The 19588-nt window shown below is 39.9% G+C and overlaps 1 protein-coding gene across 4 annotated transcripts in view; it reads left to right on the top strand.

The window, feature by feature from the left end:
- LOC124612678 (zinc finger protein 250-like) overlaps positions 1 to 19588 on the top strand; it is a 154648-nt gene that overhangs the window by 65532 nt on the left and 69528 nt on the right. For all 4 annotated transcript variants that reach the window (XM_047141004.1, XM_047141003.1, XM_047141006.1 and 1 more), the window contains exon 6: positions 6730 to 7116. In XM_047141004.1, coding sequence (XP_046996960.1) covers positions 6730 to 7116 — 387 coding nt within the window. The remainder of the gene's footprint in view (positions 1 to 6729; positions 7117 to 19588) is intronic.

Genomic DNA, 19588 nt, shown 5'->3' with positions numbered 1-19588 from the left:
ATAATACATTACGTTTCAAAATATTAGAGAGCAAGGAAATGTTAATTATTTCATTCACATCAATACTGTCACTTTCATAGTTTTCAAATATTTCTTTGCAGTCACAAAGTTTCTTACTGGAAGAAGTTCTGTCACATTCATTTGGAGTAGTCGGTGAAGCAGTCCGAGCAGCACCTCCCTTCGAAACAACAGAAGATTTCTTCTTACACTCATTGTGCCATTTCTTAAACACTCAATTGCTGAAACGGGGCATATTGATATCCACAAACCAATATCCGTCAAATACGCAAAATTTAACAGCTAAACAACACAAAGCAAACTCCACAAATCAGCACACATGGTATAGCATTTATGTTTACCGGTATAAACAGTCAACTGTCACAGAGATAAAGCCATACAACGTTGGAAAACAGAACACTCTATAATTTCGCAAAGATTACCCTGCTTGCAACCAGCGAGCAGCACCGTCAGAGGTGACACACCAAGTCGCTACACCCGTTTATGTGGCGCGTGATCTTTGCAGTGATAAAAAACACACTTAGAATTCACTTAGAAGGGTGAAACTTGATGTGTTTTATTCAGAAAACTCCAAATAATTTTATAATGAAAAAAAAAAAAACAAAACAAAAAAGTTAATTTTGTCATCGTTCCGGCTCCCCTTAACAGATACATTTCCCTTTTCCTTTCACAAGCTACTTCAATCCCTTGACTGATCCATGGTTTTTACATGGCTGTTTAGTGTCCTTTTTGATTGGCTTTTGTGAAAAGCTACATTTAATAAAGTTTTGAATTTATCTTGTAATAGATTAAATTTTATGTTGGCATTTGGGTGTTAGCATTTGGGTCATTGTATATTTCATCCCATGTCATCTCTTGTAAACCGTTCTTAAAAATATTGGTCCTGGAGTTGTTAATTATTATAATACATTTCCACAGAGGAGTATCCATTCTGTAAGGCACTATCTTATCTATCCTAACTAACTGTGCATCACGATCAGAGAGAGCATTTGTTACTAAGTAAAATGTATTTTCTTGCTTTAAGCTTCACCAAAGAAATCATTTTCAGCTACTGTGTTTCTGTATAATAATTGCTATGCTTTCATTACAATCCTCAGTAAAAGTGATGAAGAATTACAGAACTGTTGAGTGGAATGAACATTCTTATGAGTACAGAATATGGATTGAGTGTAAACAGCAAAATGACCAAAGTAATGGGAATTAGCAGGAATGAGAACAGTGAGAAACTTAACATCAAAATTGATGATCATGAAGTAGACGAAGTTAAGGAATTCTGCTACTTTGCAAGCAAAATAGCCAATGACAGATGTAGCAAGGAGTATATAAAAAAGCTGACTAGCACAGAAAAAGATGGCATACGTGACCAAGAGAAGTCTACTGATATCAAACAAAAGCCCTAAATCAAGGAAAACATTTCTAAGAGCATTTTATAGTAGTGAATCATGCAGAACAAAAGGGAATCAAAGCACTGTAGACATGGCGCTACAGAAGTTGTGTGACCTGATAAGACAAGAAATTAGGAGGTTCTCTGCAGAATCAATGAAGAAAGGAACATATGGAAAACACTTGCAGGAAGAAGGGACAAGATGATACAACTTGTGTTAAGACATCAGGGAGTAACCTCCATGGTATTAGATAGAGCTGTAGAGGGTAAAAACTGCTGAGGAAAACGCAGATTGGAATACTTCCAACATATACTTGAGGACATTGGGTGCTAGTCTGGGATGAAGAGGTTAGTACTCGAGAGGGGGTCATGGCGGGCCATATCAAACCAGTTAGAAGACTGATAATTCAAAAAAGAGGCTGTATATATTAATTTAAGACATTGGTCAGGGTGCAGCGATTTATATTTACTTCCCATGCATATATTGTATAATCTTAAATGAAAGAGCTTAGTATACCTTCACTTCGCCAATGTACTCCTGAAGATGGCTCTGTGCTGAAATATCATAGCAGGAAGCTGGAGTTTACTATTCAAAATTAATTCAGTGAGTAAAATGTTTGATGGCTCGATGGTATGTATTTGTGTGTGCATCATTATGCAGATTGATCTCTCAAGCTGCCTTAAACCTAGTGTTATTCATAATATTTAAAATGTTCAACATTTTATGAGGAAGTAGTATTCTATAACACAAAGGGCATATAAATGTGCCTGTTACAACTTGCATTTTTTTTTATGCTTTCGACAGTGCTCTGTTTTGTCTTTCACTATACTTACACCTGTCTGTGTAGTTTGCTCCTTTAATGTACATGGTGATATCCACATCAGAGAAGGTCCCCACCTCCAATTCGTTAAAAAATCAACTCCCATGTATAAAACAGCTTCAAATGCCAGATTGGTTTACAGATTATTTTTAAAGTCTATTGGAAGTAGCCAAGTGCCTTCATTATCAAACACTGGATGAGTATAGTCTGGGTAATTTGCACCCCATTTTAAGCAAAGCTAGTTTTTCATGCCTGTCAGTGTTTACTACTATTGGAGGAACTAAGTCTACATATGTAAACTCCTGAACTGCCATATTTTATGGACTATAAGATGCTGTGAACTATAAGGTGCACCTTAATTTTTAAGCAGTGTTTAAAAATGACATTTTTAGCATTATTATTGTTAGACTATGATGCCAGACCAAAACAAAACAAAAATCTGTAATTTATAAAACCAAGCAGACCTTTAAAATTCCTGAAAATCGTCATCTGAACCTTATTCTTATTCTTCTTCTTCTTCTTCTTCATCATCATCATCATCATCATCATCATCATCATCATTGTTCCTGCATATGTAAGATGGTCTTCACTGCCATCGAGAGCGTTACTTATGCTGCACTTCTTGAAAGATTTAACAGTAATGTTTTCTCTCACTCTGGACTAAGACTGTTTCATCCCCTGACTCACTTGTTTGATTGTAGGCCATTTAACGCTCCCTTTGGTGTGAACTCATGTTGGATTTCATCCATCACCCATTTGTTCCCTTCCTCTCTCATATATACTTTAAATGATTTATTTATTGAGACATCAAGAGGTTGCAGTGAAGTAAGTCCCCCAGAATAACAGCAGGCTCTGTATTTCTCTGTCTCATTCCTCTTTCACAGAATTTTTCAGATGACTGCTAAACCGATCTACCATCTTTCCTTCTCTCCCACACTTCGTTAGTCTATAATTTTATACGAGTCTCATCCATCCAACACTTGTCATGTATGTGAACAACAACACCTGGTAGTATTTCAGAAGGTTTTGACACCGCTTTGCACTTGAAAATGATTATTGGATAAAGTTTAGCACCATCAGCACAACATGAAAGAGCAACAGTGTAGTGCATTTTTTCATGTCCACTTGTTTTTATAGATGGAGTTTTAGCATGGCAACAATTCTGTTAGTTGGCACATCAGATGTCTGAGGAGTTTCATACATATTCACTATTTGGCTTAGTTCCATTCTAGTTTTTTTTATGCTGAATAATAAAATGATGGAAAGACAATATTTTCTTTTCTTACTCTTGTGGAATTTTCTGAGATATTTTGGTATTTCTTCACATTCTAAGTCCATGATGCTCCATAAACCTGTAACACCAACCAATTCAACCCTTAAAATCTGTTATGTTAGTGTTAAGTGTACGAGTGTGTATTTGAATCACTTTTGTATTAATTCCAGTGCCATTCTGACAGTGTTCTTGAATCCATTTCAATTCGTCATTCTCTAATTTTGGCCATTTTTCACTGTCCTCTATTTGCACATTTAGTCTTTTTTTTCCAGTTCTTCTTTAATAGGCCGCCAACAGCAAATGGTTTTTTTTCTGTTGATGGAGGGTGGAAATGTCGCTCAGTTACTCTGTTTCCATGTTCTTCTGCATATGCTGTTACTTGTAATTTAAGCCTGCATCATATGAATACTTTTTTTCATTATGAAACTAGCTATGAACAAAAATATTGTACTGTAACCAATAACACATATCACTGTCAATTCAAGTTCACTGGCACTGTAGACTGCAATGATGCATCATAGGCTAGACAGTATTCTGGATTGGTGGCGTTGGGGTGGGAGGCAGAGAGTGTTAGCAAGCTTGTGAATCCCCACAAATCATGTTTGTTGCATCGGTGCACTGCTGCTGTCAGTTGACTCCAATATTGCCAGATAGAGATAGGTCTCCCACAGCATCAAATATATGGACATTTTTAAGATTGTAGGAATTTTAAATCAAACACTGGACATTTTTATAATTTCAAGTATAAGATGCACCTGAATTTTGGAAGCATTCTCAAAGAAAAAAGTGCGTCTTATAGCCCATAAAAACAGATTGTGTCAAAATTATATGATTTTGCAGGTAATTTCAGTGGTATTTATGAACAATGTCTGCAAAATGTGTTGTGAGTAGAGTTGGTAGGAAAGAAGTAATAAATTAAAACATCATGCTTGATGCTGCAGACTTACTGCATGAACTGCAAAAACCTAGTAAACTATATTTTTTTCCATTTCATTATTCTGGTGGGGTGCTTAAGAAAAAGTTTGAGAAGGGTTTGAAATGGTGTGTAAAGTTTGTTGTCAGTCACTAAGTGCTTTCATTCCCAAATACTGGATGACTATAATATGGGTAATTTGCTTACTTTGTGCTACACTGCCTCGAGACACACAAACTGTTTCTAACTTTAATATTTGAGTTGTTGTGTTAAATCTCTAATGTAATATTATTTCTTTTAATGAGTAGATTACAACAGCATTTTAAATTTTTAAATTCATTCAATTATTACGTGAAACACAGAAAATCAATTAAATTAATTGTAAAACAGCCAAGATTCCAAACAAACATTTATTACAAGATGACTGCTTTTGATCATCGCGTTGGCAGACCTTCGAAACCATATTGAGGGACAATGGCTCTTCATGGAGCATGAATGATTGTCATTAGTCAGCAATTCCTGCTCCTTGTACGGCCATTGTCCATCAATACAGTTTTGAAGGTTTGAAGATGATCATGTGATGATCTAAACCAGTCCCCTTGAAATAAACATGTCTTTGCAATCGAGACTGTTATATATTTATTTTCAAATATTCTATTTTGATTGCTGACTTTCTGCAGCAGTGTTTTTGAAAATAACAGAAAATCAAAATTTTGTTTCTCGTGGAGGCTGTTAAATAGGCAGCCAGCAGTTGGGACTGGGTGACTGTGTGACGATTTTAGCCATTTACTAATTTATACTTCGAAAGGTGTGGGACCAATAAGTACTGTAGACACAACAACATTCAGATTATTGTAGACATTGCAAAAATGTCCCATTTTGGCTGATCGATAAACAACTAAAATGAGCAACTACAGTTATTGAGAGATAGATTCTAGAGTTGTTGAGGGACAGATCATAGGCATCATCTTCATTGTACACAGAGTTACACAGTCACAATCTTGAGACCATGAGGTCAGTTCCATGTACACTGTATGTGTGTCTGTGTACATTTAAGCGCCAAAGATACTGGTGTAGGCAGCCATATTGAAATACAGAGATATGTAAACAGACATAATACAGTGGTGCGGTCGGCAACACCTATATAGGACAAGTGTCTGGCACATTTGTTAGATCAGTTACTGCTGCTACAATGGCAAATTTTGAAGATTTAAGTGAGTTTGAACGTGGTGTTATAGTCGGTGCACGAGCATCTCCGAGATAGCAATGAAGGGGGATTTTCCCATACCACCATTTCATGAGTGTACTGTGAATATCAGGAATCCGTTAAAACATCATATCTCCAACATTGCTGCAGCCAGAAAAAGATCCTGCAAGAACAGGACCAACAACGACTGAAGAGAATCGTTCAGTGTGACAGAAGTGCAACCCTTCCACAAATTGCTGCAGATTTCAATGATGGGCCATCAACAAGTGTCAGCGTGACCATTTAATAAAACATCGTCAATAAAGACTTTCACAGCCGATGGCCTACTTGTGTACCCTTGATGACTGCATGCCACAAAGCTTTACTCCTTACTTGGGTCCATCAACACCAACACTAGACTATTGACAACTGGAAACATGTTGCCTGGTTGGATGAGTCTTGTTTCGAATTGTATTGAGCGGATGGACGTGTACAGGTATGGAGACAATCTCAGGAATCCACGGACCCTGCATCTCAGCAGGGGACTGTTCAAGTTGGTGGAGGCTCTGTAATGGTGTGGGACACATGCAGTTGGAGTGATATGGCACTCAATGTTAAGTCTAGATACAACTCTGACAGTTGACATGTACGTAAGCATCCTGTCTGATCACCTGCATCTAGTCATGTCCATTTTGCATTCCGACAGACTTGGGCAATTCCAGCAGGACAATGCGACACCCCATATGTCCAGAATTGCTACAGAGTGGCTCCAGGAACACTCTTCTGAGTTTAAATACTTCCACTGGCTACCAAACTTCCCAGATGTGAACATTATTGAGCATATCTGGGATGCCTTGCAATGTGCTGTTCAGAAGAGATCTCCACCCCCTCATACTCTACACAGTTATGGACTGCCTTGCAGTATTCAAGGTGTCAGTTCCCTCCAGCATTACTTCAAACATTAGTTGAGTATATGCCACATCATGTTGCAGCACTTCTGTGTGCTCGCGGGGGCCCTACATGATATTAGGCAAGCATACCAGTTTCTTTGGCTCTTCAGTGTATAAAAGTTAATAAACCATGGAATACATATCTGTATTTTAATTGCAACATTTGCACCTTTCTGTTTCGCAGTCTCAAGATTATGATGAAAATGGCCATGGTGGCGGTCTTCAAGTGGACGATCAAACTCCCAGTGAAAATGCAGATATTGAAATGGAAAATCAAGATAGTGATAGTCAGAATCCCGATCACAATTCGAATGTGGCATATGAAGATGGAGAACATTATGGTGCTCATGTTGTATCTCAGTCACCAAGTGATGACCAAATGGATTCTGCTAGTTGTAATGATCCATCAGTGTGCAAAATGGAAGTTATTGAAACAGATATTGCTAACCAGGCACATCATGGTGAAGTAATAGAACAAATTATTGAAGAAAATGATGGTTCTGATGGAAATGAGGACCTGACAGGCGATAAAGAAGAATATATGGAGCAGGGTGAACAAGAGGAAAATAAGGTGAGTCTTCATTTTTATTGTGTCCTCCCTTCCTAGTGGTGTACTTCCGGGTGTTCAACCGAATTAATGTTTCCATTTTGTGCACAATATTTCGACGACCAACCCAGTCATCTTCTTCAGGTGCTGCGAGTTGTGCTGTTATGTGTACTCACTGCCTGGACTACAGGAGCCAGACTGTGAACTAATGTTGGTCTCATGCCACTGTTTATAGGTGAGTTTGAATACCGATGCTCACTATGCCCTTTAATGATCTTTAGTTTTTCTGAGCCCACATTGATATTATGTGAAACACGCATTCTCTCGGCACTTTCATATCTAGTGGATGTGATGGTCAGTGAGGCCGTAAATTAATTTAGTGCCAGACCCCAAGCATTGTTTAAATTGAAATGTTTGCCCCTGTTTATTAGGTTTTCCATCTTTATTTTGATACACTCCTTAATCAAGCTGTCTCAGAAACTTGGTGTATGCACCACAATACTGGTCTCATCACATATCACTTCATGGTTATATTCAAGGCAGTGCTCGGTGAAGGCTGATTTGTATAGTTATAGAGTTGGGTGTGTCACCTATGTTCCTTGCATCTTTGCTTGACTGTTCTGACAGTCTCCTTTCCATAAGGCATTCTATATTTGCACGAAAAGCAGTACACAATCAGCATTTGCAGATGTATATCTCTCTAGCACCTGAAGACGACGACTGGGTCAATTGTTGAAATACATTGCATAAAATGAAAACTACTTAGCTGAACACCCGGAAGCATGCCATAAATCAGTGTCCACTTCCTGTTTGCTTTTGTTTTATATTTCATGCTTAAAATTTATATAACATCTGATTTGAGTAGATCTTGTTTGCTGCAAGTGACTACTGACAAACTGCACAAATAATTGCAAAGGGGCTGGCAAAGTTAACTGCTATGTGTACGAAAGTGCTTATATCACAGATGTTTCTTATTTGATGATTGGATTTTCAAGTTTGTGTACTAAAATATGACAGATTGATTCAATAGTTGACCAGCAGAAAAATGTTCCTAATCGGAGCACGAAAAAAGGTGAATACGCTCCTGTTTAAAAGACTGACTGTAAAGTGGGCTACTAGCTGTCTACCTTCCTCAGCACCTTTTTAAATTTTTCCAAAAATATATTGTGCTCTTTCTAACATGCAAATCAACTCTCACTTCCACAAGTTTCCCTAACTGCAACTCACTCACACTCACTACACCCAACTCAAGTAGCCCACGCCCATTCACTCTCACTTGTGCATACACACTCACTCATGCAGACCATCTCATTCTCATTATCTCTTTGTGTCACTTTGTTACTGTCTCCTGTCTCACAGCTACAGTGTCCTTCGTTCTGTCCTACTATTCCTATCTCCTCTGTTGCAGTCTCCCTCTTGCTGTCTCACATATTGCTACTATCTCATTCAGTCCTTCCCACTGCTCTTTCTTCTCACTGTCACCACCTGTCTCTTCCTCATTGTCATCATCACTCTCTCTCATTATCAAAGGATCTCATCCACTTCCACTTTCTCCATCTCTTCATTCCTCTCTCACTGACACTGTTTCCTTCACTCTTTTCTTAGCACTGTTCTGTCAAAGTCAAATATGATCTACTGCCACTCTGTCCTGCTCTTTCTCTCATACTACCATTCTTTCCTTCGCTTTTTCTATACCACAACAACTGTCTACTATCATCCAGTATTTTTTACTGCTGGCCGGTGTGGCCGAGCGATTCTAGGCACTTCAGTCTGGAACCGCGAGACCGCTACGGTTGCAGGTTTGAATCCTGCCTTGGGCATGGATGTGTGTGACGTCCTTAGGTTAGTTAGGTTTAAGTAGTTCTAAGTTCTAGGGGACTGATGACCTCAGATGTTAAGTCCCATAGTGCTCAGAGCCATTTTATATTTTTTACTTTTTCGTCTCTTCCCCACTGCCACTGTCTCCTCCTCTCTGAGCATAAAAACGTGTTAATATGTTTGCATGTCAAAATCTTTGGGAACGCTTTTAGAGATGGTGAGGAAGGTAGAATGAGACAGGTGGTATCCCAATTTTCAGTCAGTCTTTCAAATAGTAGCATATTTGCCTTTTTTGTACTTCAGTAGAACCGTTTTTCTGCTGGTTCCATTTTTTTCCTTTCTGCAGCAGGGCATGTCACTTAAATATGAGAAGAACGTTATAGGTCAGTAAAATTTTGAAAGTTTATGTATGTGAAATTGAAGTAACATGAAAGTAATTTTACATTTGAGCTGGGTTTTATGTGCACAATAACTTTGCATGTGCTTCAGTACCGCAACATGGGGTTCCCAGAACCCTTGTGATGATAAAAGAGACACTTTACAGCTTATTTTCCTGTGCTATATCACTTTATAAACTACATTTTCATCTCGCACTGGTTTTTTATAGGCATTTTACATGAAAAAATAGAGTAACATTCAACCTCTATCTCTCATATAAAATAAAATTTTCAAGTTTGCTCGTGATTGGGATCTAGGAATGTATCTTAAAAATTACAACCTGTTGCTGTGTACAGCTTCTTTGGAATCCACTGATCAGTTGTGGTACCCAAAAGCCATGATTTGGTGGCGTTTGTTGTTAACCGATAAAGGTGTTTGAAAACGCAAAGACAGCAGTTCTAAATAAATGCCTACAAAATGTACCATTAAAATCTGAGCAATTTTCTGTGGTTACTTATTTAGATATGTGGTGTTGACAGTGAGAAAAAGGTGAAAGCGGCTCTCCCCCCCCCACACAGGAACCGTCCATGAACTAAATGGTGCCTCCACAAACCCCTGAAGGTGCACCATAGACCACAACTAATTAAAAAAGAATGAACTGATTTGATCCATTTCTCTAAGCCCAAGGAAGTGTAGCTGTCTAAGCCTAAGGAAGTGTAACAATAGTATAAAAAGGAGAGTTGCTACTCACCATATAGCGGAGATACTGAGTCGCAGATAGGCACAAAAAATGACTGTCACAAATAAAGTTTTCGGCCAGTAAGGCCTTCGTCAACAATAGACACACGCACAGGCCTGAGACTGCAGTCGAGTGTGTTAGTTGCGTTTGTGTGCGTGCGTGCGTGCGTGTGTGTGTGTGTGTGTGTGTGTGTGTGTGTCGTCTATTGTTGATGAAGGCCTTACGGGCGAAAGCTTTATTTGTGACAGTCTTTTTGTTGCGCCTAACTGCAACTCAGCATCTCTGCTATATAGTGAGTAGCAACTTAGCTTCTCACAATATTGTTACATTCCATCCTGGATTTCCCAAGGCATTGTGTAATATACAATCTTTGACCATGTACTGTAGGATAGTTACAGTAAGACGATTCTTCTCTTTGGTATACAAATGGTCCTTGGCCCAAGGGCTATCCAAAATTGTCGATGTCACCTTTCTATCACCAACAGAACCCTGGAAAAATCCTGTTTTTATGTGTGATGTTGCTTGCATACCAAGAATCATATCTTTGATTGAAAAAGAAAAGGAGATGAACTTCACATTTGATTTGATGGTGCTCTCAGATGGCACTGGGCAGTAGTGAGCTAAAACTGTGCCCCTATCTGTCGTTTTGAATATTGAGAATGGTTAGGAAATTTCAAAAAAATACGCACAGTGCTGCAGAGTGAAAGGTTAGTTCTGGAAACAATCCATAGGCCGTGGTATTTAGGGAGCTAATCCAGTTTCAGAGGCACACTTCTCTTCTTTCTCTTTTCCAAAAAAATTAAAGACACGTCTTGATTTAACATCCAATTTAATGAGATTAATCACTCAAGTTATGTAATCATGTACTTATTCACCTTGAGATAAAAGGGCCCTAACAACAGTATGGAAAAATTGAAAACAAAACTCTACAACCAATACACTCATTCATTTTTTGAATCAGCTGAACCCATTGATACTGGATGTCAGCTTCATGCTGTAAAATAATGATAATGTAGTGTATGACATCATATGTGTGCAGACAGCTCAAGGTCTCCCTCCCTCTCTCTCTCTCTCTCTCTCTCTCTCTCTCTCACACACACACACACACACACACACACACACACACACACACAAGCACAAGTCATACACAAGCACATGGCCGCTGTGCTTGAGTTCTTGATAGGAGGAGCAATCTGTTGGTGATGGGTGTAAGAACAGGCAGGTGTGGGGGCAGGGTAGGTGTGGGGGAAGGTGTAGTGCTGCATTTGGGAGCATGCAGGGAGGTGTTGGGGACTGGATAGGGCAGTCAGGCAGTTTGGAGTTTGGGGGGAGGGGGGGAAGAGTGGAAAAGGAAAGAAGTAGAGGAGGGGACAAAGATAAATAGATGTGTTCGTGGAATAGAAGACTATGCAGCACTGGAGTGGGAGCAGGGAAGGGAATAGGCGGGTGAAGGGCTGGGACTAACAAAGGTTGAGGCATGGGGCTTATAGGAATGTACAGTATCTTGTAGAAGTAGCTCCCACCAGTGTAATTCAGAGAAGTTGGTATTGCTAAGAAGGACCCAGATGAAGAACAGTGTGAAGCAGTCATTGAAGTAAAGCATGTGGTTTTGGGTAGCATGTTCAGTAACCGAGTGGTCCAGCTATGTCTTGGCCCCGGTTTGTTGGTGGTCTTACCCCCACTGCCCAAAGATTGCTTCTCCCATAAGGCACAGTTGCTGTGCGTAGTTTGGCCTCAGAGTCCAGAAAGATTGGTCAGGCATGTGCGAGTTATGCTTTTGTGTGTTTGTGTTGTGTGTGTGTGTGTGTGTGTGTGTGTGTGTGTGCTACTTTAGAAGAAGGCATTTTGGACGAAAGTTCTAATGTATAGCAGTCTTTCTGTTATGCCTGTCTGCGAGTCAGCATCTCCTCTGTATGATGAGTAGCAGTCTACCCTTTTCAAATATGATCACTATTTCATACTGGATTTTCCTTTGTGAGAAAAGCACTTATTAGGCATAGAGCTGAATTTGAAAAATGGCTCCTTCATTTATTAAATAACATAGATCTTATGTTATAACCTAAGAGAGCTATGTTTAATCATTGGTTGTCAAAGACGGTACAGTGCAGAGGTGCTGTCATGCTGTATTTTCAGGCTGGCTTTGTGCTGTATTTTGTTTAATAGCCTCCCATGTAGCCTTCCTGTTCAGATGTATGATAACACAAGAAAATTAGTTTCCTATTGATTTTTATTAAATGTGCATTGGATATTGGTTTCCATGAACCATTCAGACACTGCTGGGCTAAATATTAATCACTCCTAAAAGAACACACTGGTTACTATGGATTGCTGTAGGTAGTGTAGAAATGATACCAGGTGGTCAGTGACTCCCACCATCTATGTAAGTTACTCAAGGCAGTAACATGAGTCAATGTTGACACATGATAGAATGTCAAAAGGATGTGCTTAGACCAAACCACAAATGAAGTTGCATGTTTAATTGGTGTATCAACAACTACTGTGCAGTGTCGACTAGAGTGGGCAGTATTTATGTAGATGTTATAATAACACTGTTACTGAGTGGTACCTATAAAGCAAATAATACGTTCCACACTTAATCCTATTGAATTTTTTAACTGGGTAGAATTCAACCATAGAAAAGTGAGTTTCCACCATTCACTTCAGTTTTGGAAAGCAAAAAGGCAACGTTTCAGTTTTTATTACAATGTTTTTCTTCTTGATGTTGAAATTTCAATACTTTTGAGGTAATTGATACCATTTGTGCCTTGTCACTCTAACGGGCAGCAGCAAAATTCCATTGCCCAACCTGTTACGCACAGATAGCTCACAGTGACCAGGGTGCTGTTCACATACCTGCAACATCTTTGTCCCTTTGGAATGTTACATCACAGCTGTTCAGTATGGTAGATGTGACTCTTTAATAGCTTGTGAGCATTAATCATGGCTGGAATATATGTTCTTTCAATAACTGTTAAAAGACATGGATTATTGAATGCAGATGCATTCCGTTGTACAAGCAATGCCTCTGTTGCATTGCAGAAGCTGTGATAGGTTTACAGCTCCAAATGTGTTGTGCATTCTTCATAATGGTTCTACTCCCATATTACACAAATTTAATAAACTATAATAAAATTAAGTATAGAAATTTTACATAGAATTTTATCTGAAGTTGGTTGTGATCATCATCTATGAACAAAGTAGTTCCATGTGGTCAGGATATTATTTGCACACTTGCAACATCTTCATCCCTTCAGAATGTTGCATTGCAGCTGTTTTTCTGTAAGAGATGAAAGTAAGTGAAGTGTGTAGTGCAATATTTGTAGTCAAAAGCTATGTTTCAAAATGACGGTGAGGAATCTATTACGAAATGTGCAGTCACAGCTGTGTAACTTACTAGGGAACCTCCCCATCACATCCCCCTCAGATTTAGTTATAAGTTGACACAGTGGAAAGGCCTTGAAAAATTGAAAACAGATCAATCGAGAAAACAGGAAGAAGTTGTGTGGAACTACGAAAAAAATAAGCAAAATATACAAACTGAGTAGCCCATGCGCAAGATATGCAACATCAAGGAGAGTGTGAAGTGAGGAGCGCCGTGGTCCCGTGGTTAGCATAAGCAGCTGCGGAACGAGGGGTCCTCGGTTCAAGTCTTCCCTCGAGTGAAAAGTTAGATTTTTTATTTTCAGACAGTTATTATCTGTCCGTCCGTTATGTTTTCATCACTTTTTTGGGAGTGATTATCACATTCACAAGAAAACCTAAATCGGGCAAGGTAGAAGACTCTTTTTACCCATTCCCCAAGTGTACAAGTTAGTTGGGTCGACAACATATTCCTGTCATGTGACGCACATGCCGTCACCAGTGTTGTATAGAATATATCAGACGTGTTTTCCTGTGGACGAATCGATTGACCTATGAACTTGCAATCAAATGTTTTCGGTTCCCATTGGAGAGGCACGTCCTTTCGTCTACTAATCGTACGGTTTTGCGGTGCGGTCGCAAAACACAGACACAACTTATTACAGTGAACAGAGACGTCAATGAACAAACGGACAGATCATAACTTTGCGAAAATAAAAAATTAAACTTTTCACTCGAGGGAAGACTAGAACCAAGGACCTCTCGGTCCGCAGCTGCTCACGCTAACCACGGGACCACGGTGCTCCTCACTTCACACCATCCTTGATGTTGACTATCTTGCACATGGACTACTCAGTTTGTATACTTTGCTTATTTTTTTCATAGTTCCGCACAACTTCTTCCTGTTTCCTCGATTGATCTGTGTTCCGTTTTTCAAGGCCTATCCACTGTGCCAACTTATAACTAAATCTGAGGGGGGTGCGATGGGGAGGTTCCCTTGTTAGTACCATCATTTTTAGACATCCATGTACCTGTGGTGAAGCAAACACTTTAAACTGTAACAAGAGCCCCTTTTCAGTATTCGCATGCTTTTTGTACTCTGGTTTCATGTTTTACAGGTTTCAGCATGCTTTACATTCTATGTGGAACTATTAATGAATTACAGGAACCTATTACTTTGATGGTGGGGGATCAACGTAACCTGTTTGTCGCAATTAATCCTCTTTTCTTGTATCTAAAAGGAATGTTATACCACTCTCAGCCATGTAACACTATGCAAGAACAGTGGTCGTAAAAATATAAAAACTGACAGGAACTGGAAATGAGTGTCACATCTTGTCAGTGACAATTGGTTTCAAACCCGACAGGAATTGCTGCTGGCCCATACTGACCGATTTGTGAACATTGCCAATGGAGCTGCATCCAGTATTCATTTGGAGCCAAATGCTTGCAGAAGGGCGTAGCTTACAATGTTACATAAAGCTGCACATATTCAGTGGGTCCAATAACTCCAGAAACTGGGCAGTAACTGACTGGAAGTTTGTAGTGTAGTCTGATGAGTTACGAATTTGACCCTCTTCAAATGCCTCAGAGCATCAAGTGAACCGAGGGCTCTATGAAGCATCTAACTTTTAGCATGTGGAGGGTGTAGTTGAGATCAGACATGGTTCAGTGGCGTTTAGGGAGTGTTTTTTGTGTCATAACTTGGACCCACTCATTCAGATTACTGTGAACATGAGCAAATGAGGACGTTTATTTCAACAATCTCAATGGCCAAGTACTGCCTTCCTTTTACGTCTTCGTGATGAGTATCCTGTAGACACTTCAATCTTCTGAGGTGACAAGATCTGTGTTTGATAAACTCCATGCATGTGTTCCTGTTTCGATGAACCTGCACACGAGCACTTCGCGCACGCGCACACTCTCTCTCTCTCTCTCTCTCTCTCTCTCTCTCACTCCAGTACCTCGAAAAATCATCCAAACTTACAAGTGCAGGCCACAATGTTAGGATCATGGATTCACTACAGACTTTGCACACTTTTAATAGTCCATTAGGACAACATAATGTGTAAGTGGTACGCCGTACTACTTAAGCACTGTTAAGAAAATTGCAAGAGAAATTTTACACGTTATTGATGTACTAGGACCTCTCAACCTGGACCGTGGGATGCCGGTGGTCATGTTGTTGGTGTTCAAGCTCTGTAACCTGTGGATCATTGTATCGAGTCCTACTCATCCCCCCCCCCCTCCCCCCCCACCCCCAGCAATAGTCATATTATTTCGAATACAGTACATTTGCAAGGTAATATGATGAAACGAAATGTGAATTTTTAGTGCATTTCCAATTTTATTTGGTTGTTTGCTAATATTTATCATCACAACAAATATTATATTTATAAATATCAAAAAGTAAATGACCAAACGTGTAAAGTTTTCCTGGAAATGTGTGCCTGTTGTGATTTCTGAAATCCCTTATACCTGCGTTTGAGTAAGGTACCAAGAACTGCTTGCACCTGGTTGCTTCGGTCTGTAGGCACAGGTTTCACGGATGAGGGGCAGTCTTGGAAAGTCCAAGTCAGATATCAATAAATAAAGATGTGGATAACTCAATTTAATAATACAATGAGTTATATGAAGGTAATGCATGATTAATCATCGTATGTGTTTTCAACTTTACAAATTGCAGGATGATATTTTTTGTACAGACATCAAAAACAGAAATTAAAATGACATCTTCTACATTGAATGAATGAATGCACAAGGAGTCTTCAGAATTTCTAAGGATAACTAAACCTCATAGACATTTTGAAAAATTTCTCTTTCTTCCAACAATTTAGATTCAGACCATGTGTAATAAATTTTCATAAATATCGGTGCTGCAAATTGGAGAGGTACGATGGAATGTGTTTTCATGGCATCTTCACGGGATGCAGTTTCTTGTTCATTGTCAGTCAGATATGAACAAATTTGAAGATGCTTCAAAATTTTGTAACTTGTCTGTAGAAATAGAAGCCAAGTAATATTTATTGTTATATATGTTTGACACTTCATCAGTTTGAGGGTATTCTGAAAGTTAGACTATTCTTGAAGGATCAAGTTATCCTAGGTCACTAGCAGTTACTGTGACCAGTTTCAACAGATCTATGTTGTCATAATCTGATCTTGTAACATTATTGACACAACATTCCTATGTGACTTTCAGTATTGTAACAAGCATGTTCAACTAATAATGTTATAAGATCCAATGATGACAGCATAGATCTGTCGAAACCGGCAATAGTAATAAACAGAATAGCTAGCTATCTTGCTTCACTTGATTCTTCAAGAATAATGTAATTTCTCTTGCAATAATAAAAATTAGTAAACAGCCAAATAACATTGGAAATTCAATAAAAGTTCGTGCTGATATAAATGCCTTTGCATTACATAACCATTCATATGTAATATATGTGAAATAATATGACTAACACTGAAAAAGATATAAATTAAAGTAAAAGAAGATATGCAGGATTGAACTCAGCGAGCCGTGCAGTACAAAATATGAATCGTAACCACTAGACCGCTGCTATCCCACGCTCAGTTTCATACTGCACCAGTACATCATTGAAGCGTAAAACATCTTTTGTGATAGTCTCGAAATCACCTAAGTAGTACACCTCACTACTTGCATATTTTGTTGTCCTAATGAACTATTCATAGTGCGCAATATTTGAAATAAATCTGTGATCCAAATCTCGTGGCCTCCCCTTGTTAATCGTGTAGAAAATGTGTGTGAATATTTGGAACGGGGAATGAAATGTAGCAGTCTCTATTCCTTGAATTTGGTAACTCTGCAAGATGTAATCATTGATGTGTGGCTTCAGCTCAATATGGTGAACGTCAAGAAACTTATGGATTTCCTGACTGGTTTGAGGCTGTATTTCACAATATTTGTATGCTGTCTCCTGGGGGCATGACAAATTTTTTGTGTGGTTTATTTACATTTTCTGTGGAAGGCTGCAAAAATAGTCTCAACCACTATTACTGTAGCCAGCCATTTGAGTCTTGGAAAAGTGAAGGTCACTATAGGAATCAAAGTGATTCAGTCATGATTTTTGATTTTCTTTGCACCAAGGTGACAATTTCATGTTTTATTTGCCAGCAGACTATTAGTGTGCTTTCATATGAAGGCAATGTAACCTACCAAATGCTTCAGTACACTTGTGTGTTGCAGCATTAGTGTGACATTCTGAACCACGAATGCTGAGTCTCAGCTGCAAGTCTTCTTCCCTTATTCCATGGGCATTATTTTATTATAATTGATTGGCTAAATTGGCATTCCTCATGATATGTAGCAGAGTGGAAAGAGAAGTCTGGTAATCTTCACCGTATTTTCCATGAATGTTGAAGCTACAGAGTGTTTCAGATAGACATCTGATTTCACTAGACTACATCTTCTGTTTGATAAAAGATGACGTGACTTACCAAACGAAAGTGCTGGCAGGTTGATAGACACACAAACATACACACAAAATTCAAGCTTTCGCAACCAACGGTTGCTTCGTCAGGAAGGAGGGAAGGAGAGGGAAAGATGAAAGGATGTGGGTTTTAATGGAGAGGGTAAGGAGTCATTCCAATCCGGGGAGCGGAAAGACTTACCTTAGGGTGTGGATGGATAAAAGCGCTGGCAGGTCGATAGACATACAAACATACACACAAAATTCAAGCTTTCGCAACAAACAGTTGCTTCATCAGGAAAGAGGGAAGGAGAGGGAAAGACGAAAGGATGAGGGTTTTAAGGAAGAGGGTAAGGAGTCATTCCAATCTCGGGAGCGGAAAGACTTACCTTAGGGGAAAAAAGGACAGGTACACACTCGCGCGTGCACGCACACACACACACACACACACATATCCATCCGCACATACACAGACACAAGCAGACATTTGTAAAGGCAAAGAGTTTGGGCAGAGATGTCAGTCGAGGTGGAAGTAAAGAGGCAAAGATGTTGTTGAAAGACAGGTGAGGTATGAGTGGCGGCAACTGTTGAGGCCTGGCGGATAACGAGAAGAGAGGATATACTGAAGGCAAGTTCCCATCTCCGGAGTTCTGACGGGTTGGTGGTAGTGGGAAGTATCCAGATAACCCGGATGGTGTAACACTGTGCCAAGATGTGCTGGCCGTGCACCAAGGCATGTTTAGCCACAGGGTGATCCTCATTACCAACAAACACTGTCTGCCTGTGTCCATTCATGCGAATGGACAGCTTGTTGCTGGTCATTCCCACATAGAAAGCATCACAGTGCAGGCAGGTCAGTTGGTAAATCACGTGGGTGCTTTCACACGTGGCTCTGCCATTGATCGTATACACCTTCCGGGTTACAGGACTGGAGTAGGTGGTGGTGGGAGGGTGCATGGGACAGGTTTTACACCGGGGGCAGCTACAAGGGTAGGAGCCAGAGGGTAGGGAAGGTGGTTTGGGGATTTCATAGGGATGAACTAAGAGGTTATGAAGGTTAGGTGGACAGCGGAAAGACACTCTTGGTGGAGTGGGGAGGATTTCATGAAGGATGGATCTCATTTCAGGGCAGGATTTGAGGAAGTCATATTCCTGCTGGAGAGCCACATTCAGAGTCTGATCCAGTCCCGGAAAGTATCCTGTCACAAGTGGGGCACTTTTGGAGTTCTTCTGGGGGAGGTTCTGGGTTTGAAGGGATGAGGAAGTGGCTCTGGTTATTTGCTTCTGTACCAGGTCGGGAGGGTAGTTGCGGGATGCGAAAGCTGTTTTCAGGTTGTTGGTGTAATGCTAAAGGGATTCCGGACTGGAGCAGATTCGTTTGCCACGAAGACCTAGGCTGTAGGGAAGGGACCATTTGATGTGGAATGGGTGGCAGCTGTCATAATGGAGGTACTGTTGCTTGTTGGTGGGTTAGATGTGGACGGACGTGTGAAGCTGGCCATTGGACAGATGGAGGTCAACGTCAAGGAAAGTGGCATGGAATTTAGAGTAGGACCAGGTGAATCTGATGGAACCAAAGGAGTTGAGGTTGGAGAGGAAATTCTGGAGTTCTTCTTCACTGTGAGTCCAGATCATGAAGATGTCATCAATAAATCTGTACCAAACTTTGGGTTGGCAGGCCTGGGTAACCAAGAAGGCTTCCTCTAAGTGACCCATGAATAGGTTGGCGTACGAGGGGGCCATCCTGGTACCCATGGCTGTTCCC

This window comes from Schistocerca americana, chromosome 4 (assembly GCF_021461395.2).
Source record: "Schistocerca americana isolate TAMUIC-IGC-003095 chromosome 4, iqSchAmer2.1, whole genome shotgun sequence".
Classification (NCBI taxonomy): Eukaryota; Metazoa; Arthropoda; class Insecta; order Orthoptera; family Acrididae; genus Schistocerca; species Schistocerca americana.
Note: the sequence above shows the minus strand (reverse complement) of the source record. Positions and strands in the feature narration are given on the sequence as shown.